This window comes from Hippopotamus amphibius, chromosome 4 (assembly GCF_030028045.1).
Source record: "Hippopotamus amphibius kiboko isolate mHipAmp2 chromosome 4, mHipAmp2.hap2, whole genome shotgun sequence".
In the NCBI taxonomy this organism is placed as follows: domain Eukaryota; kingdom Metazoa; phylum Chordata; class Mammalia; order Artiodactyla; family Hippopotamidae; genus Hippopotamus; species Hippopotamus amphibius.
In genome coordinates, this window is record NC_080189.1 from 143,936,321 (window position 1) to 143,958,615 (window position 22,295).

Genomic DNA, 22,295 nt, shown 5'->3' on the forward strand with positions numbered 1-22,295 from the left:
GACAATTCCTTGCAATAAACCTCATAATATATATCTCCCACTAGTTCTGTTTCTCTGGTGGGATCCTACATGATCCACATCTCTTTCTGTTGTACAGTATGTATTATAGCAGCTGTCTCTCACCCACTGTGGAATGAAGTACAGCATATATAACAGGTAAATACTCTCTGCATATTTTGCTAGTCTGCCCAAGGGTAAGGTCCAACTGTCACGTGTTACCTCAGTTTCCCCCTTTCTTCTACAACTCTAACATTCCCTGTTTTCATCCTTTTTCTTCTTCCCTCCTTGGTTCCATCCCCTCCATCCTCCTGTACATCTTTATTTCCTCACTATTCCTCTCCAAATACTCCCTTGGGTTACAAAAAACCCATCTGACACTTCAATCGCTGTGATTTCCCATACTACATCTCTCTTTCCCTTCAGTGCCAAACTTCTTGCAAATGTATTCTATTTTCCCTTCTTCCATTTCCTCACTTCTTACCCACTAATACCTTGTTTCCACATCTACTACTCTACTGAAACTGACCTCTTGAGCTTTCAAGGTTCAAGTACCTCCAGGCTGCCAAATCTAACTACAGTAGGGCCTGCTGGCTACCTCCAAATATCCATCCTACCCTTCCTCCTTTGCAATAGAACCTCGGAAATCTATCTAGCTGAAAAGGTACATTTCTCAGCTGTCTTTGCCCCTAGGAGTAGCCTGTTACTTAAGTGTGGCCAATAAGATGTAGCAGAATTGTGGAAAGGCATTTCTAGAACACTCTTTATAAGGACAGGACACGCCCTTTTCTTCTTATCCTTTTTTTTTTCTTCGAATACAGATGGAGCATTTGGAGCCATTTTGAATCAGAAGATGACTTTGAGGATGTAAGTTGTAAGGGGTAGGATAGTGCAGGAAGATATAAGGACCTCAGTTTTGTCCTTAATGACATCAGAAAGTTGCCAAATCAGTGTTGGACTGACTCTCTCCAGACTTCTATTACATAAGAGAATAAACACTTGCATATTTAAGCCATAGTAGTAGGGTCTCGTTACTAGTAGATAAATGCAATCCCTAATGGATACACCAGTGGTCTACCATTGTTCATGGATTCATTCATTACATCAATATTGGTTAAATTCTATTTCGTGCCAGGCACCATTTTAAGCATGGGTACACAGAGTAAATAAGACAGACAAAGTCGGCCAGATTTGAAAGGCTGTTTAGATATAGAAATGGAGAAATCACAGGACAGTTGTGTTATGTGAAGAAAAAAAAAAAGGCTGTAGCTTAAAGGACAGGTTGGTGGTGTGTAGTTTTCAGATGTATTAGCTTAGACAGTTACTATTTAAAGTTTCAATAAAACCATCTTGAGAAAGAAGGCAGTAAGAGAGAGAAAAGTCTACAACTAAGGCCTGGCACACTCTAATATGTGGAGGTCTGACAGAAGTGAACCAGGGCAGAGAGACCAGGAAAGCCAAAGGAGTGTACTATCATTGAAGCCTGGAGGAGAGGAGTCAGCTTGCTTACTGAGAGGCAGTCAGACATATATACACAGACAGAGAACTGGCTGTTCTCCATCCTCAAAGGAGGAGAAGCTAATGAAGCTTAAATTTCACAGCCCAAATCTTATGGTTACCAAAGGGGAAGGGAAGGCGAGGGATGAATTAGGAGTTTGGGATTAACAGATACACACTACTGTATATAAAATACACAAACAACAAGGACCTACTTATAGGACAGGGAACTATATTCAACATCTTGTAATAATCTATAATGGAAAAAATCTGGTAAAGAATATGTGTGTGTGCGTGTATATATATAACTGAATCACTTTGCTATAAAACTGAAGCTAAAACAACACAGTAAACCAACTATACTTCAATTAAAAAAAATTTTTTTTCACAGCCTGTTAGTAGCACGGGCTCCTTCCAATGCCTGTACCAAACCCTATATCTGCAGTTTTGTGTTCTTCTGCCTACACGATTCTCCAAATTGTGTAAACTTAAGCCCCATAAACCTAGATGTGGTTCTCCTCACCATCCTTCTCCTCTCTATGACAGCCTGACCACATATACATCACTGACATCATTTCTTCCTTAGCTCCCTGTGGTGCATCCCTCTCTTCCACTCTCCTCTTCTCTTGCCATTCCCTATATGAAGATGTGGGCTAGCATTTGACCTTAACCTTGTTCTCCCTCCATTATGCCTCTGTGAACTTATTCATTCATCTCATCCTACGTGACAACTCCCAAATTCAAAATTCCAGCACCGAACTCTACTTCTCAAACATGGGCAAAAAATTATGCTCTTTTGAAAGTAATTGCCGTGATAAAAAGCTATCTTTTTATAAAGCTCATGAGCAAAAGATGAAATGGATAAAAAGAGAAAGGAGCATATGCTTGGCTCAGTCAGTATTAATCACTGACATGCTCTTTCAAAAAAGAAATTGAAGACAGGCTGTCTTAGTAATCTATTGCTGATTAGAGCAATTTAGTGGGCTAAAACAATGACATTTATTATCTCACAGTTTTTGCAGGACAGCAATCTGGGTGAGACAGCTGGGTGCTCTGCGTTAGGGTCTCTCACAGGCTGCAGTCAAGGTCTTGGCGGAAGTTAGTCATCATCTCAAGACTCACGTGGGGAAGACTCGACTCCCCAGCTCCCTCATAAGCTACCGGTGGGATTTAGTTCCTTGCAGGTTGCTGGACTGAGGGTCTCAGCTCCTCATTGGCTGTTTGGCTGGAGGTGACACTCAGTTTCTTGCCATGTGGACCTCCCCATAAAGCAGCTCACAACATGGTAGGTGGCTTCATCAGAGTGAACAAGTGGGAGGGCAAGAGAAGTAGCGCCCACCGGGGGGAGGGCAAGCAAGATGAAAAGTTGGTCTTTTATAACCTAATATCCAAAGTGACATCCATCACTTTTGCTTTATTCTATTGATAGAAGTGAGTCACTAGATCCTGCCCACACACGGGGGAGAGGATTACACAAGGGAGTGAATACCAGGAGTCAGGGATTACTGGGGGGCCATTTTAGAAGCTGCCTACCTGCTCTCCAGGGACTCACAATGTAGCAGAGAAAGCACTGTGTGGACCTGAGATGCTGGCACAATGGTGCCCATCTATGCAGGTGCGTTAGTCACTCTACACTTGAGACTCTATGTTCCTGTCAGATTGCGGTAACGATTGCGTTTTAGATTGTCACTGATCCTCCGTGTATTTTGAGATGCATTTCAGGGAGGCTGCCCTCCTCTCCTCCAAAATAACTGCTGTAATAATGTAAAATGTAAGCTTAAAGACCTTACCAAGAACCATGCTATGTGGTGATCCAAGAGTCCCCATTCTTTTCTGCATTGCAGCTAATTGGAAAGTGCAGTGTCTTCATTTCATTTTCCATTGTGTGATCAAAGCTTCATCGAAATACTTCTCTTCATTAAAGTAGGAGATAACTTTATCACGATATAAGTTATTTGTATTACTACAGAAACAAGTTTCTCAACTCATCTCCCAAGTTTTCCTCATGCTATAAGAAAAAAAAAAAATACACCAACTAGCTTATTTTAATCTCTCTGAAAATAACGCAGCGATTTAACAATTGCATACGAGCTTATCATTACTCGTAGTAAACATGCGGTTAATATATGTATTGGCTTACTCGGCGCATCGTGCGCGCACACGTGCCCTCGGGCCGTCGGTCTGGGGCCCCTCGTGTAGTTCCACCCCACACCGCAGGGGGCAGTCGCGGCCCTCCCTCACGCCCCCTTGGCGACCCGGCTCCTGTCTCTATCAGACCCGACCAAGTCGCGAGGAAGTGGGGGAAACAATAGGGACGGCGGCCCAGAGCTCAGGCTTCCTTTCTTAAAAGAAGGCTGTCCCTTGTGATGCGCTGGTGGAAAGCACGTTATAAGTATGTAAACCCCGGCCCGCGGTGCGCTGCCAGGAGGCTGCCCGGGCCTGGCTCGGGCGAGACCCCGCATTTTCTCCCCACGCGCTGGCGCAGAAAGGTGCGGTCCCGTCCGCCCGGCCCGACCCGGAAGCTGCCGCGGCCGCCGCGCGCCGCTTTCGCCTGTCTCCCTGGGGCCTCCGGGCCGCCTCGAGTCCTGGGGCCCGCCGCGAGTCCTGGGGCCCGCCGCGTCCTCCTTTCTCGGTCCCCTCTGGCCCATGGGTCTCCATGGCGACGGCGGGGGCCCGGCCGGGGGGCGGGCAGCCCGAGCGGGGCCGCGGCGCTCCCAGGGCCTGTGCGGCGGCGTCGCCGTGTTCGCCGCTGTGGCCGCCGTGTTCACCCTCACGCTGCCCCCCTCGGTGCCGGGGGGCGACTCGGGTAACGTACTTTCAGGGTCGTCCCTCCTGCTCCCCTCCCTGGTTCGCACCGTCCCCACGAGGTCCGGTCAGCTCGCCCCCTCCATCCGCCCTCCGGGGCCCGCGCAGGGGTTTGCGTTCCTCTAATTGTCCTGTAACTGTGGTCTCTTTAGTTGTCCGGCTTTCGAGACGGGGCTGGTTGGTGTCGCCTGATGGGACTTACCGACCTCTCTCTCCCCTTATCCAGGTTATTTTCGTGGACTTGAGTTTTTGCTTTCCGTTCCTTTTTAGTCCACAGATATTACTGAGTCCTTATCGTGTTCCAGACCAAAGGAGTAACAGGAGTGGTGGACAAGTGTGGAGAGAGCAGAGACAATACACAGACCACTGAATAAACAGCTGCATGTTAGGTGGGGAGAATTTAATGGAAACAGTAGGAGGGAGATGTGACTGACAGTGGGGTTGACAGTGGGGTAGTCAGTGGCTCCGTCAGAACGGCGAGTCGGGAAAGGCTTCTGAGGAGGTGATGTTTTAGTTGAAACCTGAATGTTGAAGAGGAACCAGCCTTGCGTACTGTTTGCGGGAGAACGCGTAAAAGAGTGGAAAACAGTTGCGGCTTAAAGCTGCTTCTATTGAAAAGCGTGACCCGTGCGCAGTTTAAATCACATGAATAATCGTTATGTATTTGGGATGAGAGGCAAAATGCAGGTTTTGTATTGCTACTAAATTGACCATCGCATAACGCCTGATAACGATCAGTAATTTTGTGAGAGTGGTGCTGTAAGTTTGGGTAGTGCATTTATAGACTGAAAAAAAACTGAGTGCCCTAGTTGCTGCATAACAAAATACCCCCAAATTGAGTGGCTTAAAACAACAAGTGTATATTATCTCACATTTTCTGTTGATCAGGAATCTGGGTGCAGTTTGACTGGGTGCTCTTAGGCCAAGGTTGCTGTCGTGGTGTGGGCTGGAGCTGCAGTCCTCTCGGGGTTAAACGTAGCGAGGATTAACTTCTAAACCCCATCCAGCTCTGTCAGCTGACTTCTGTCTAGAGAAAGAGATGGCACTTGTGCCTGACAACTTTGTCATTTTGTAACCTAATCCTGGAAGAGATAGACCACTGCCCTGTTTTATTCTTGGAAGTGAGTCAGTATGCTCAGCCCACACTCAAGGGCGAGAGGATTACACAGTGTGAATACTGGAGTTGGGAAGCCATTGGAGGCCATCTTCAAGGCCGCCTACCACGTTGAGGATCCTTAATGTTCCTGTTACACCTCATTATCTTTATTCTTTACTTCAGGTCCTATTGAACAAACAGGAGCAATGTTTCATTAGTATAGTGAGGAGTGGAGTTACCCTGTTTCCAAGGTTTATACTAAATAATAGAAATAACTTTATAGTTGTGAGAGTTTTGATATTGGAGAGCAGTATTCAGAAGTTGAGTAGTTCTGTACCTTTCAAAACAAGACAGTGATAGTTCTTTATGATGGTTGTTTGAGCCTGAAGGACAGGATTAGGATGAATAATAATACACTTATTGAGCACTTACTATGTGCCAGGCACTGTTCCAAGTGCTTTATGTGAATTGTCATTTTAATCCTCCCAGCTACTACCCTATGAGGTAGGTGGTATCAATTTATTTTATAGATGACAAAAGTAAGGTTAAGCTGTGTCCAGAATCACACAGCTAGAAAGTAGAGGCAGTCAAGGAAAGAACCCAAGTAGATTGACTTTAGAACATGCTCTCTTAACCAGCCTATGCTCTAAATTCTTTGTTGAATCTGTCATCACATATTAAGTGATGTTCTGTTTAAAATTTATGATTCCGTTACTGAGCCCAAGCTCATTCTGCTCACACACGACAGGCCAGCAAGCCAGTAAATCGGGAAATGTGTTGTTGGGGCAAGGAATAACCACTTAAATTGGAAAGCTAGCAGACCAAGAAAATGGCAGACTAGTGTCTCAAAAAAAAAATCTTGCCTCAATCTGAATTTGGGCTCCTTTTCTGGAGAAAGAGGGGAGGGGCCCACTGCTGTGCCAACCAATGGCTGAGCAGGGCTGCTATAGCTCATGCCTGCCCTGCCCCTATTTTTGCCTTGTTTTTATTAATACTGTCTTTTTTCCCCAGAAGAATAAAGTTATCTATTCACTTTGAGTTATCAAACTTTTTTAGGCATTCTGACTTCTTTAGTTTGACACTGAATAGTGGTTGCTTCTAATATTTCTCTGTTCATTTTTGGGAATAATTAATAAACTGTTTTCCAAGTGTTGCCAGTAAAATTTGTATAATCACATCTTTGATAATTTTGTTTGTATGTTGAATGTACTGTTCTCTTTCAATTTTGTGTTTATGAAATTTTTTTTCTTTTTACCAATAAACAGAACACATCTCAAAACCAACATGAAGCATGTATTCTTCTTCCTGATAAGTCTTAAATTTTACTCCATGACTCCATCACATAGTGTGGCCTTGCCAAAATTTTTTTTTGCACTGCTTGATACGCATAGCTGATTTATGGGCAGGAGGGCTCCTAGTCCTTTAGAGGAAAGGGTGGGAATCTAGCCGTCGCTTCTGTTTGTTATTCTTGGGGAAAATAAATTAGCTTATATAGGTGTGTATATATTTTTTAAGATACTGTCTTTAATACATTTGATATATGACAATATAATTTTATAATTCACATAAAAAGTATAATATAGAGGGAGCTGGCTTTTGTAAAGGTGAAGCATCTGCTAACAACTCCGAGCTTGCCACCCATTTGTGTCCCAAACAAAAAAGCTGTGGTTCTCAAACTTGAATGTACTTGAGAATTGCCTGGGAAACTTGGGCCCCAGTGCCAGAGGGTTTAGTTTAGGTAGATTTGGGTTATACTCAAGGTATCTTCATTTTTAAAAGGCATCCAGCTAATTCTGATGCAGGTTGCAGTAGGACTTACTTTTGAGGAAACTCTGGTGTCAAGGGTTGAGGGAAAGCAAGGACCCTTTCTCTTTTTATCATATTCAATTTTAAGAGTAGCGTTTAGCTTTTTATCAAGGGTGCATTCATAGACTTTGAACAGTAGCATCTTTTCTACTTAGATTTTGGTTTCACATTTGATAAGAGTTGGTGATGGAGGTTTGTCACGTTCCAGGTTCATCTTTCTACCAAGAGAACTCCAGCAAAGAATAACAGCATATTGACTTTTCAGTGGTAAAAAGAAATTAGAGAAAATAGCCTATTTTTCTTAATGTTAAATGTAATTCTAAATACATTTTAACTGGAGGAGAATGATTAGCGACCTTGAAAATCTGAACTGAACTGAACTTCAGTGCACCTACAGAAATGTAAGAACCAAAAATTGATTAAAACCACTTGGGACTGAAGACAAAAGCAAACCCATTCTAGAGTAAAACTATAAAATACAGTTTTGGTAACAGCTACAAAGGGAACAGTCATTTTAAAAATTTTAAAAACAAACAATTTCTTCATATAAGATACAAAAAGGGCCTTTGGCTTGTAAGATGCTCTTGAATATCTCTAGAAAACTTAAAAGATGCCCTTAAGTAAGTGACTTAAGTGAGCAGTACCTGTCTTTGGTGCGCTTGTGGGACTTCTGTGAAGGGAGCAGTCATTCAACCTAAGATGGGGCTGTCTGAACAACGAGGATAACATGATAGGTTTTTTCATCAGTCTCTATATGTGGGGCTTTTCTGTGTGGCACGAGGAAGGAGAGGTGCTGATGTCTTCTTGACAGAACTCTGAACTGGATAGGATATTTTCAACTTAGTGGAAAAGACAAATGAAAACAGCTAACCAGGATAGAAGGCAATCTAAGCGCTAGAGAGGTTGAAGCAGGTTCTGTGGAGGAGGAGGAAGTGATTCATTCTGATGGGTGAAGCTGGGGAAGGGTATGTGTAAGGGAAGATTTCACTGAGAAGGTAGCAATTGAACTTGAAGGATTTAGGAAAGAATGCTGGGTGAGAAAATGAGTGATAAGAGATGCAAAAGGGACCATTCCAGAGGAACAGTGGGTGGTCAGATCTGACAAAGGTGAGCATAGGTTTCATGGACATAAGCCTTGGAAAGGGATCTGGAAGCCATAGAGGGCTTGCATGTCACACTGAGGAATAAACTTCATTCAGTGCACAGAGGGTATCCATTGAGGAATTTTAGACTAAGTAAATCTGACCTCTGAGGGGTGGAGGTGGTAGTAATTAGGGATTTCAGTAGGAAGATGAATTGGAATAGAACGTTGGCCAAAGCTACTGCCGAATTTGGTATCCACTGAAGGATAGAAGATGGACATTAATACATTTCCCAATAGATAATACTTTCATAAATCATCAATTAATATTGATTTGATTTCTTACATTGTACTGTATTAAGTGTATTGGGATGATCAGAAATAGTCCCTATGCTCTGAACACTGAAAGTATAAACAAATAGGCATTGAATTACATAATTTTAGAAGTAATCGCTAATGGTGAGGAATTATAAAGAACTGTGTAAATAACATGATTTAATGGTTTGAAAAAAATGTACTGTGGTCGTCAAAGCTTACCAAAGTAACCTGGAGTTAATAAGCATTTGGCAGTTGTTTAAAGATATCCAACCTAATTCATGTAGAGAAGGCATCCAAATGCCAGTTTAGGGCAGAATGGCACACTCTGTGGACTGTTCACATCTCCAGGGTCTGCACATTTTACATATCATAAGATTGCATCTTTACAGTTTTGTGCTAAATTCTTGAGGGATAATACAGCATTTTATACGGATGCTCGGTAAGAGTTTTTATATATTTGCAAGTGTAGACAACTTTCAGGAGGGAAAGTAGGCATTTTTTAAAAATCAAAGTACAGTTGATTTACAATGTTGTGTTAGTTTCTGGTGTACAGCAAAGTGATTCATTTATACATATTACATATTCTTCATTATAGGTTATTACAAGATATTGAATATAGTTCCCTGTGCTATACAGTAGGACCCTGTTGTTTAAGCATTTTTAAAAACTAGAATTCACATATATTTCCACTGACCAGTTATTAAAAAGTATCAAAGATAATTTGTTCAGTAAGACCTAAGGGAGAAAATATTCTGAGACTATTTCATGCTGTTAAATCTCTACAGATTTAAAGTTTTATCCAGTCAAATTAATGCAAAACCCCAATGCAAGCATTTGGATTTTGAAAACTTTGGAGGAGTGTCATTTTCTAATAGTAATTATTGGTTTTACATTATTTTTTCACAGGGGAACTGATCACAGCCGCACATGAGCTTGGAGTAAGTATTAGTTTTATTGTTTAATCAATGCTCTCATTAACAGTTTTAGGAATTAAGAAAGTTTAATTAAGCATGGAGTAAAGTAGATTAATTTATTTTCAGACCCCAGTTTTTAGTAACTTATAAGTACAGTACGTGACAATTTACTTTAAGTTTTAAATCCAATTAAACTAAATTATAAAGCAAAGCCTTTACTATATATACAGTAGCTGGCTTATTATCAACCCAAATTTTGTATAAGCTATGGAGAATAAAATAAATCGGGTTAACAGTTTTAATAAGTTTATTATTTAATAAACTTTATTATGGTGCATGATCCCTTTAGGCAAGACCTTAGGACTGTCAGCATGGTGGTAATCCGATAGCAGGGTGGTCTTTCAACTTTCTAACCAATACGATATTTCAGAACCCGCTTTTCTTCAGTAGCCTTTTAAATGACCCTAATGTACTGTGAACCCAGAGAACAAACTGCTTAAGAACTGACAATGAAATATGTCACCCTTCCTCTAGGTGACACGCCATGTGATAGACGCTGCCAAATCCACTAAAGAAAATATTTATTTGTATTGGCACAAGAGGATTACAATAGAAAACCGCTGTTCCAACATTTAGTCATTGTCTCTTAAGCTTTATACTTGCCTGAGAAAAGGGCTACTTTTCAATTAAAGCCTTTCCTGGATGAAAACCTCCTGACTGTTGCTCATTTTCCCTTAGGTCGCCCATCCTCCTGGCTACCCTTTGTTCACCCTGGTAGCTAAACTGGCAATTGTACTATTTCCTTTTGGCTCAGTTGCCTACCGAGTCAATCTTCTGTGTGGCTTCTTTGGAGCAGTAGCTGCAGCGTTACTTTTTTTCACCGTTTTCAGGTAAAGTAGTTGATTAGTTAAAATTAATTTTGACTAACTGGAGTTGAAGCTTTCTTATGGCCCGTGTACATACATTACCAAAAAAAAAAAAAATCTTTTTGTTGCTTGGTTTTCCTAATCACTCACATGATTTCACTTTCTCAATTTACAGTAACATCATGTGCGTTTGACCCCTCAAGTGATTACACAGTTGGTTCTGCTTCATGCAATGGAGAGAAGGTGTCACCAGTTCATTATCACAATTCTCTGGTTAGGCAGAACTAATAAGGTTTGTCATTTTAGGAAGATGCAGATGGTCCAGTTTATTTCAACAAGATAAAGTTCATCTTTTGGTAAATGGTAAATATCACTTAATTACTCACCATGTTGCTGATGGGCAGCTGCCCATCAGGTCCAGAACTAATACCTAATTATATTGTATTTTAGATATGCACATGTATACTTTTTGAAATGAGGCTATTAACTAAGGAAATCAGTTTGGGATGTGGTTTTAGTGAGGTTTCATGTTGTTCCATCATAACTGTAGGGAAGGCAGGCAAATTAGACGCCACTTATTTCATGATGGAAGGCTTTCTTCGTTTGGAAGGCTACCCTGCTTTTAAAAAAACAGGTCATTAGTTTAGGATATTGGTAAACTCATTTGTCTTTGCTGTTTCTTTCTCCCTCAGTATTATCTCAGTCTAACCTATGCCTAAAAGGATTATAGTCAAAAATACAAATTATACTTCTTGCAAAAGGAAAACCAAGTTGAAACATTTCTTTCAAAAAGTATTTCAGATTTTATTATAAAAACAAATAATTTTTGTATGTAAATATAGTATAATTTGAATAGACAATTTCAAATGTTATTTTTAGAGACTGTTATTATTTACATTTGTCATATTACTGCCCTTTGACTAAATACTTTCTAAATTCCCTTTTGATTATTTGTAGAAAGGTAAAAGTTATGCCTAAAGCTTACTATTAAATCTATTTGTGGAAAGCTTTCAGATTCAAAGTTGTAATTGTTGATCATTTACTAAACTTTAATATAAATTATTTAATTTGTTTCTATTTCAGTCTTACAGATTTTCAATGATAGCAGTATCTTTAAGTATGAAAGGTTTAAAATAACATTTCTGCTTGGATTAATTGGTGTTATGAATACTTTCTTTTTCTAAATGATTAAAATAATCATTATTAGAATTGTTCCTTCTGATCTTTTATAATTAAGGCTCTGTCATTATTTTTGTTGAGAGAACTCTTTTTATTTTTAATTATCTAAGTTGAAATTTAGAACCTGCCTATTTTGTATTAAATGTATGTTACTAATTTACACAAGAAATTTGACAAAGACATTTTAAAGAAAACTCTTACTTGTATTTGTTTTGCTAGTTGATCTGTATTTTAGATTATTTCTACAACATATACATACATTTAAATGCTGTAGTTAGCTTTTAAGCAAGTAAAGTGATTTGTTTTCTAAAACTTTTCCATGTTTTTCACTATTCTAATTGTTGATGCCTTTCCACATAAAAACCACTGTAAAAATCATATATAAAAATCTTTATCTTTTCATAATCTGAATAGTTTGGGACAATAATTTCCCTTTGAGTAGTCCACATTTTAAAATTGCTTTGATTAATTATTATGCTTGATTAAAATGGGTTTTAGATTAGCACGCAAGCCTGTGACCCTTTCCTTTTAATATACAGTCTTACTGATAAATTCGTATACTTGCTGACATATGTTTTAAATCAAAAACTCTTCATAGACTAAACTGGATATTTGCATGGTTTTAGTAATCTAGTACTTTGGAAAAGTTGCTTTCTTTCTGAAAAAGGATCTGACAATATTATCTCTTACATAACTTTAATATGAAAATACTTCATTATTTTGAATACAAATAACTGACAAGGTACACGTCCTTTGGGAACAACCTAGTTCAAGTGGCAAATCTGTTTTGTCAAACAATAGCCACCCTTCAGGAAAGAGCAAGCCATCTCTATGGTAATAGGACTAACAGTAGCCTATTGATCCAGTGGAAGAAGACATTATACAATGTCAGCTGGCTTGTTACAATTTCATTTGTCGTATGACCTGAACTTAACCTTTAAAACCTTCCTTCTGTGAATATAAACCCAACAGCAGGACACAGTTTTTGTGCAGCCATTACAGTGACGGCTTTTTTCCAGTCCCAGCGTACAGTAAATGTATTCCTTCACAGGTTGACTCCTTCACCAGAACTCATTCAGGAGACATTTCACTACTTTATTCATTTGCCAACCAAGTCATCATTCCATTTTGTTGTTGAATATTGAAGGGTTTTGATCCAGGAGACAGTTGTATTCTTTCTTTCCCCCATCACTTAAGAGAACATTACTGTACATGTAGGATTAGTGCCAACTGGTGTGCAGGAAATTAATTCTTTTAACAGGTTTAGGTTTTTTTCAGGTAATTGTTCACATAGTATTCACTATATTTAGCTCTTGGGGTGGGTATAAAGACCTTCTGTACCTTTTAAACAAAGATTGTATTTCAAAAGCAAATTTCTGTTTAAATATGTTGATGTAAAAAGCTCCATTTTTTCAGTAAACATGCCTTAGATTGAAAGAACAATTTAGTCGTTGTTTCCAATTCACTTTTTTTGCTTTTTGCTTTTCCTGCATCTTTCTCTTGCTTTTAAAAGCCTTTAAAATGTCATTAACACTGCATTTTTTGTCAGTCTTTCCTAATGATTGGCAAGAACTCTTTTATATTTGCTTTGCCCTGTTGTAGAAAGCATATGAGTAAAATAGCACGTTGAAAGCTGTATGTGTCACTGTAGTTTATTGAATTAAAAATAGTAAGATTGTGGCAGTTGTTTCTGCATGTGTTTATTTATGTCTTGTCCCCTTAGGGGGTATTTTAAAGCATGCATTATGTTGAGGGAGTTTAATCTAATACATTTCATTTATAGGAAATAGTATTTTATTAATATGTACATCTGTGCATTTAAGACTGTACTACAGTTAGTGATTTAGAGAAAATGGGATTTTCTCTTTTAAGGCCAATGAAGTAAATGATTTTTTAGTTTGATAGTATGATATTTAAAGTGTCATAGCTGAAATTCACAAATCCTATTAATACACAATTTTAAAAGTTATAGGTACTGTAAATCACTAATAGGAGCATTCTTTAGTTTTGCTTAGTACTTGAATCTTAAAATTGTTTTCTGAGAAACCTCAAACTAGATCCTATATACTTAGTAAGGAAGTGGTACTAAAATCACCGTCATTAATATCAACATGCTTACATTTCATATGTTCTGGTATCACTGAAAGGGAACTGAGTCTGTTGATAGTATCCTATAAAAAGTCTTTACTTGAGGGAAGGTTTAAATTGCTTATGGTCTCAGGTGAGGGCACATCTTGTGTATTTTGATAGTTACAGGGCAGGGAGTATATTCTCAACAGTCCTGAGAGTCAGCACATCCTTTTCAAACTAGTACGGGCCAAATGGAACTACAGAAGAATTCATTCAATAATAGTTGTTCTGAACTCATATGAATCAGAAGTAAAGTTCTTTTAGTTTTTAGAATCAAAACTGAGTGCTTATTTTAAAGAAAGACAAAGTTACTATTAAATAAACTGCTTTTTTCTCAAAGGCACTATTTCAGGAAACTTGCATTAAAAAACTTTTCAACACCATTAACATTGTACGAGAAGAAATCAGATCTCTTGATGTCAAGCAGGTTCCCTAGAATATATGAATATTTATTGTAAGTAAAGGTATCTTGAAACTATGCCTGCTTACTACAAAGGACTTACAACCAATTTCAGTAATATTTAAATATCTCCTGGAAGATTGTTTTGGGCCAGTATTTTATTTATGCGGTATTTTATTTTTTATAAGTTATGTATTCCTAAGCATTATTCTGCTGCTGCTGCTGCTAAAACTTAATTTCATTAAACTCTTGGCACAGGAACACTTGATTCTGAGCACTGTCTGCTATTCTTACAGCTTCAGCTAAGAGTCCATTCAATAAAGAATCAAAAATTAAAATGCCATACCTTAGAGAATGTAGAATCTCCTGCTTAAGAGACATTTGGATTTTCCAGCTCAAAGAGTATTTTAGATTATTGCCATAGAGAATAATGTGAAGCTCTTCTTAATTTCAGAGGTATCTATGCATAAGTAACAAATAGTCACCAAGTTTTTGTAGTTGAAGAAGAATGGAAAGTACTGGAGCATTAATTTCCATTCAGAAGAATATCTGTCTTGATCCCTGGTTAATTGATCATATATTTCTCTCATACTTGTATTAAAATTGCATTGACTCAGACTGGCTAAGCATATTAAGAGCTTGGTTCATTTGCATTTTCTTATAAGTAGAGGGACATATTAGGCTCAAATAGCAGCACTTCATTTTGAAGGGAAAAAAGCAGGGCAAAAACTCTTTTTTAAGACTGTAGAGTCCTTTCTGACAGCTAGTCAGAGTTAGAATTAGTTCAAGGAAATGTTAATAATGCACTGCCTGGCCTAATCCCTTTGATATCACCAGGTATCCGCCTGTTCATGGGTTAATTGCTTTAAAAGCGAAGGCAATATTCTGAGCGGTGGGCCGCTTCACCTTTTCACAGCTGTTACCATTGAGTGACAACTAAATCCCATGTGTAAGATGAGGAAGAGCTCAGTCTCCAATTGGGAGAAAATTTATGTAAACCACAATCCCTTCAGAATGTGCGGAAGTCATAGACTTTCTTGATTTACTCTGCTTTTCCCAGAAAGCTCTATTGTTCACTTTCCTAAGTCCCATCAACCCTTTGTAGCAGAATATCACAGCGGCAGCAGATAGCTTGAAATATATAAATGCTATCATAGCTCTGATTAATAGCAGTGCTTATGAGTCAAGTCTGATAACAGTGCAGCTCTCCACTCAATTTCAGATACTGCTAATGGAATCTGTCTTCTCCAATTGTAATATGAGAAGGCCTAATTTGCCATGGAGCTTGGAGCTGTCACTAGTAGGGGATTGTGGGGTCAGATGGGAGCTGCCAGGTTTTTGCCCTGCAGCTTGTATCTCTCACTTTGAATAGAGCAGCCCCCTGCCTGCCAGTTAGCTGATAGGCCGCCGTGGGGTTTATGCCACTATATACAATAGGAAAGGGCTACATAGGCTGACTTTATAATTGTGAAGCTAGCTCATATTTCCACAGCTACTGTGCTGCATAATTTCTAATAAGTGGTTTTAACAAATGTCAGATTATGAAAAGTTTCCTCAATTACAAAAACTTATAAAACATTTAAATTGCTAAATCTGTTTCCTGCCGAGATTTTGCCACTGGAACTAGTCATCAGTCATTATGGCTATAATAATAAATGCATATATTTCTTAAAGTTACAAATAAAATTATAAATCATAGCTCATATAGATTTGCTGCTTTTCAAAGCCATAAAAAGTAGAAAACAGACCTAACGAATTGCAATATTATGATATACTTTGTAACTTTGCATAATGACTACTCTGCATTAAATCTCTATTGCTTAGTAAGTTGGATAGCATTGCCGATGAAAGTTGTTTAATACCCTCATTCTGTGGTTCTTAGTTATTGGGATTTTTTAAGTTTACTTCATATACCTTTAGTATATAGCATTTTAAAAATTATGCAGCATATTCTAAGTTTTCAGTTAAAAAGGACTTTGAGAATAGTACGCTGTACCATACTTTTAACCAATTTCAGTTTTGCTACCGAATACAAAGTACACTGTCAAGATTGAGTAATACGCTAATCTTGAGGCCTTGTGTGTTTTTAAACATTTCAAACAAAATTGACAAAAATCTGTAATTGGGAGTTAAGCCAGGCTGTGCCTTACGGAGATATTGTCTCCCATAGTGCAAGTTCTTTGGCATACTATGGAAACTGGGTAAAAATGTAAAGTAAATGATGGTGAGTCCTATAAAGCTCAGCTCCGTGTTTTCCTTTTAGATATTTGGGTATAAGTTGATGCGCTGTAATAAAATGAAATGTTCTAAGCTTTGAGTAGCTTCATCACTTATTGGTTAGTGCATTTCTTGGTTAATTCTAATGGAAATTGTATAATTACATTTTATTTATGGAAGCTATTCATAACCTTGTTCCTTCCATTTCACTTGTGCCTTTTTCCTTTTCAATGGCTTTTCCATTTTTTTCCTAATTTTATTTAGTGGTTTTTAAATCAGGAATAATACTTTGTACTTGTGGTTGATGTTTATGTAGCTGAAAATTCAGGGTAGAACAGTTTTCTTCCTTTTGATAGAATCTCATGCGATAGAATAAACCTTGGTAGGATTTTACCTAGAGTGAAAGTAAATTTTTGTAAAATATGGGAAAATGGGATTACTTGCAAATTTATTAAAAATGGAAATGTTCCACATTTTTTTTTTAGGTGCAGTAATGGCAGCTTCAGAGATAGAACTTTAATATACCCTGTCCTAAATTGTTGATTTATGTTTATTAGGTCTAAACTTGAAAATGATAAAAATTTTAGATTTTGCTGCTCTCCGAATGCCCACTGACTATAATTTGCCCACCTGGCACATATTAGATGCCCAATACGTATCTGTTGAAAGGGCCTTGAGTGAACTGCCACTGAATGAGAGAGGTTCAGCTGAAACTGAAAACCTGTGTTGTCAGGAGCTTAGATTCCCAGTTTGACCATCTCCAGGTATTTTGAAGAGAGAAATATATAGGTGTTGATTTTGTGACTGGGAGCCAGAGGTAACATTTGTATAATCTTGATGAACAAGACCCATAAAGATAAGAACTTGGGAGGACAGCGGCAGTAGATTTGCCACTAACTGTATCCTGCTTCACCAGATCTCTTCCCTGTAATCCACTGCATTTTTTCAAGTCATTAACATGAGTTGACACTAATAATAATTTATTTAACTATAATGCTCAGATGCTGCATTGTGGCCTTCCTACTGGATTCTACTTACTTCAAGTAGGAGTTTTCAGTGTTGAAGGAGGGTAGTGTACCCTCCATGTTGGGTTCTTTGCACACAAGTGACACTGAAGACAAACACATTCATGAATTTTATGAGGCACATCAAATGTGTGTTCTGAAAGAATTTCAGGTTTCTGTTATTTGCCTTTTGATGGAGGGTTAGCAAACATGTGACTACACATGAAAATCAAATACCACGTAGTGGAAAGAAAAATATACCTTATCATCAATAGCAAACCTATGTCAGTGGTGTAAATTGTAACCTCCTGATTTATCCACTGTGTCGACAGATGAACAATATTCCATAGGTGACAAAACTACTGCACAGTCAGTACCTTTCTGAGGAGTCTCGTGTGGACCTTGTACAGTTCTGAGCCTCATGTCTGTTAGGAGGCTCTTAAAAGCATTGCATGTTCCTCTCCCTAGTGGAGAATTTCTGTCATTTGCATTTTCTGGGTGAAATTTTAAATACTTAACCACCCTTCCCGTACCGTCTGTCATATTCTTGGTATATCTTTCCTCAGTGACTGACCACTGTGTTCTCCTGGAGTATGAACTATGTGGTTTTAGTGTTAGCCCAAGTTAAAAGCAATTAGGAAAATTTATTTACTGCAAATATATTTTATATATAACATATTTGTAAGATATATTTGTTTACATAAAACAAATAATTTTATACATATATTTATTTACATAAACAGTATTAGATTGTTTTTTTGAATCATCTGTGTCACTACCTTACTCTGTTAGTGTGAGACCTTGAAAATTAAGCATGCCCCTCTAATAGTGTAAAAGCTTGATTTTGATTGTTTACATATGACTATCTTTTAAAATACAATGGTTGTTTTATTAAAATTTCACAGTAATGTTTGAAGTGTATATTCTTCATATAGCCTCGTAAGATGTTATCTCTCTGTAAGTCAAGTTAGATTCTAAAAATAAGTATTTCACTTGAAGAAATGTCTCCCTTGATATCCTTCTATGAGGCTTTATGAGCCTCTAGACTGAGAATAGAAAACAGCTTTTTTCTCATATTATATATAATTAATCATAAGGTGTTCTTTAGTTAAAGTGGAAAACAGTTTAGGTTATTTTGCAATTTGTTGAGCTTTGCTGAAAACAGTTCTCATTTTATTCACAACCTCATTGAATTTCCCTTTATTTTTTCTCCAGCTTCCTATTAGTGTGGTTGAAGTAGATTCATCAATTTCAGTAGAAAAATGTATGTCTTTTAATTTTGATGAGCTAATTTTAAGATGTCGCTTTAGCATATTGTGTGAATAAATTCATTAATTCCTTAGTTGCTTTTTTTAAAAGTTAATAATTACTTCAGAGTATTTAAAAGAATGAAATGAAAATTGAAAGTAGGCCTCTTTGATTGCTAAGTGAAAACACAGTGGTTTTTTTTATTGTATCATTTTTCTTTGAAAAACAATCACACTTAGTCTACAGGTAGAGGACAATTGTTTTGTCATGTTTGGGAGGTACTTATATTTATACTCCATTTGTACATTTGACTTTATGGATGGTACCAAACAGTTCGTTTTGTGGACTCAGAACAACAATTTCATTTAAAATTAGTGTTTAAATAACAACGTCAGCTTAGATATTCCTTCCATATATTTTTAAAAGGAATATTGCTTAGTCAGATATTTGGACTACCAATTCATTGACCAGTATTTATGCACTGTGTTTCACTCTGCTTATATAATCTGACTCTGCCAAAAAATTACAAATGTATGTTGTAGCCTTTTCAGGGGAAAAAAATTGTAGAGTGTGTGGTCTGGTTAAAATTATTGCCCCAAAGAGTTAGATTGCAACTAACTTGTTTAGTCACCCACTTTGGAGAACCTTCATTGAGAGGGCTCATAATTGGTCAAACTCATAAGATAACAAAGGCCCCAGCAATCAAAACAGATGATGGATTAATTAGAGGCTTTAAGAATTCAGTAGATTCATAGGATTCATAGAATTCATGCCTTTTTTTAAAAAGTAATAAACAGATAATAAAAGTGCTTGCTAAGTCATCTTATTTGCTTAACAAGTTTAAGACCAGATTCACCTTCAGACATATTTGTCAATGTTATTTTTGCAGTACCACTTAGATAAGTCTTCCACACATTTAATGTCTTTTTCTATTTCAAATTTGCAGTGGCTTATTGATATGAAAGATTCATTGATATCTGGCTCAAAAAGACATAAAATGGAAACTTTGAGGTATTTCATTTGAAATTTCACAAGAGTTTGAGAAACTGTAAGGGGTTTTCTTTACACATCAGTGTGAAAGGCAATATGAGTGACAGTGAACCTTCTATATTTTATTTTTCCCTTTGAAATATTTATGTTATAGATTAGGAATAAATCAAGTAATATAAAAAAACTTAAAATTATCATTTCTATACTGATGCCAAAAGAATATTTAAACACTTAAAGTACAGAATAAAGAAATGATTATTCCTTAGTTTCTGTATGATATATCCATATGGACCTTACTTTATTTTAAAAAATCAGTGTAACAAAATCAAAATGAATCCTTTAATTTTTTCCCTTAATCTCATTTGTTACTAAAACATCACTTTTATAACAGTAAAGAACAGCAATGATAAAGGACATGGTTCTTAAAAGAAAATTTACCCCGATACCAAAACATCTTTCTTTTCAATTTTCTGCAATTAAAAAAGTATAATTTCTAAATAATGGCGTAAGTTATTTTATAAAGCGTTATTGGGAATGGTTGGACTTAGGTTGAAGTAATTAGAAACCATTGCTATTTGGATATTTGAAGAGCATTAAAAACTAAAGTATGAAATTAAATATACATATATTACATATATATAAACATTTAGGTTTCAAAAAATTGAATAGCTTTACTAGGGATACACAAATATACATATATGTAAAGTGAAATATACTTTTACCTTTTAAAATGTGCTAATATGCTGGTATGGCTATCTAGTGGTATCAGTTGTCCAAAAACAATTCTATTGGCTTTGTAATACTCTACTTAGAGAGTTTAAAGTTTCTCACATCTAGCTTCCTTACTATGTTTTGATTAGGTTACATTTAAATATTCTATTCCTTAGGATCATATTTACTTAGAAATACAGAAAAATCTACCTATTCTTTACCTATTTAATACATTTAATTTAATGAGGATCTCGAGAAGGAGCAACTACCCTCGTCTTAATGGAAGTATTTTCAGGAAAACGTCTTGAAAAGCTAATGCCTTTGTTGAGTTGTAGACAATCAGTGGCAGTGGCCAAGTGAAGGCAAAACTGTGTTCCAGATACAGAGACTCTCCTGTGCAGAGAAACCCAGAAGTGGAGGAGAAGCAGCCTGTACGCACAGAGACTTACAAGTCATTCAGTGTTGTTTGAACACAGTTCGAAGTGGGTTATGTCAAAAATGAAACTACAGATGGGCTGAGACCAGACCATGAATATCCTTGTCTGTTGTGATGGGGAGCTTGTCATATGTTTTATAATCTAAGAGGAATCCTTAAAGGGTTGGAGGCAGAAAGGTACAAAATCAGATATGCTTTAGATCCCTCACTCTGGTGGGCCTAGGACTGGAAACAGGCAGCTAGTAAAGCTGCTGTATTGATGTGAGTCTGAGGTGATGATTCAGATGAGCTGCACTAGGGCAGTGGTGGTGTGGACGGAGAGAAGAGCCTGAGGTTTTTGTTTTTTGTTTGTTTTTGTTTTTTAAATTTATTTATTTATTTATTTTATTGGCTGTGTTGGGTCTTTTTTGCTATGCGCAGTCTTTCTTTTTTTTAGTTGTGGTGAGTGGGGGCCACTCTTAGCTGTGGTGCATGGGCTCCTCATTGCTGTAGCTTCTCTTGTTGCGGAGCACGGGCTCTAGGGCGCGTGGGCTTCAGCAGTTGCAGCACATGGGCTCAACAGTTGTGGTGCACGGGCCCAGTCGCTCTGCGGCATGCGGGATCTTCCTGGAGCAGGGCTCGAACCCGTGTCCCCTGCATTGGCAGGCGGATTCTCAACCACTGCGCCACCTAGGAAGCCCCGAGCCTGAGTTTTAAAAATATTGAAGTACAATTGGCAGGATGTGATATGTTTGACAGGGAGAAAGGGAGAGGAGCTCTGATGATGACTTCTAGGTTTCTTAATTTAGGTAACTATACAAGAAAGATAATGAAATTCACTAAGATAGAGAGCATGGGAACAGGATTTATTTCAGGGAAGAGGATGAGAGACTAATTTTGCACGTACTGATGCTGAGGTCCAATGGGATGTCCAGTTGGGGTGGCTTTGTGGTGAAGGTACAACAGTAAGGTGGGGATGAGGTAAGTTCAGAACTAAGGGAGGGGCTTCCTAGGTGGTGCAGTGGTTAAGAATCTGCCTGCCAATGCAAGGGACACGGGTTCTATCCCTGCCCCGGGAAGATCCCACATGCCGCAGAGCAGCTAAGCCCGTGCGCCACAACTATTGAGCCTGCACTTTAGAGCCTGTGAGCCACAACTGTTGAGCCCATGTGCTGCAACTGCTGAAGCCCACGCGCCTAGAGCCCATGCTCCACAACAAAGAGTAGCCCCCACTCACCGCAACTAAAAGAAAGCCCGTGTACAGCAAAAAAGATCCAACACAGCCAATAAAATAAATAAATAAATAAATTTTAAAAAATAAAAAAATAAAAAGTTAAAAAAACAAATCAGCAAATTTCCAAGATAATTTGCTAACATTTATTGAATTTCTTGCTAGCTGTGTCTCAGGTATTGTTCTAAGTGCCTTCTTTATATTAATTCATTTAATTTTCACAATAACCCTATGTGTAGATGTGATTTGTCTCCTTTTTTTCAAATGAAGAAACTGAGGCTCAGGGAATTCAAGTAATTTTTCCAAGTCCTATGGTAGGTAATTAAGTGGCAGAACCAGGACTGAAATTGTTAGTCTAGCTATTTAGTACCATTACATTATGGGATAAAA

General features: G+C 37.8%; 1 protein-coding gene across 7 annotated transcripts in view; it reads left to right on the forward strand.

Moving 5' to 3' along the window:
• The first annotated feature begins 3,794 nt into the window (after positions 1–3,794).
• TMEM260 (transmembrane protein 260) overlaps positions 3,795–22,295 on the forward strand; it is a 59,288-nt gene continuing 40,787 nt past the window's right edge. Inside the window, exons 1-4 of one of the 7 annotated variants that reach the window (XM_057730497.1) lie at positions 3,795–3,886; positions 4,526–4,688; positions 9,507–9,538; positions 10,253–10,404. In XM_057730497.1, the coding sequence (XP_057586480.1) occupies positions 4,682–4,688; positions 9,507–9,538; positions 10,253–10,404 (191 nt within the window). In that variant the 5' untranslated portion in view covers positions 3,795–3,886; positions 4,526–4,681. Of the gene's footprint in view, positions 3,887–3,933; positions 4,301–4,525; positions 4,689–9,506; positions 9,539–10,252; positions 10,405–22,295 lie in introns of those variants that run through there. The other 6 variants (XM_057730496.1, XM_057730498.1, XR_009053081.1 and 3 more) reach the window with 6 other exon arrangements.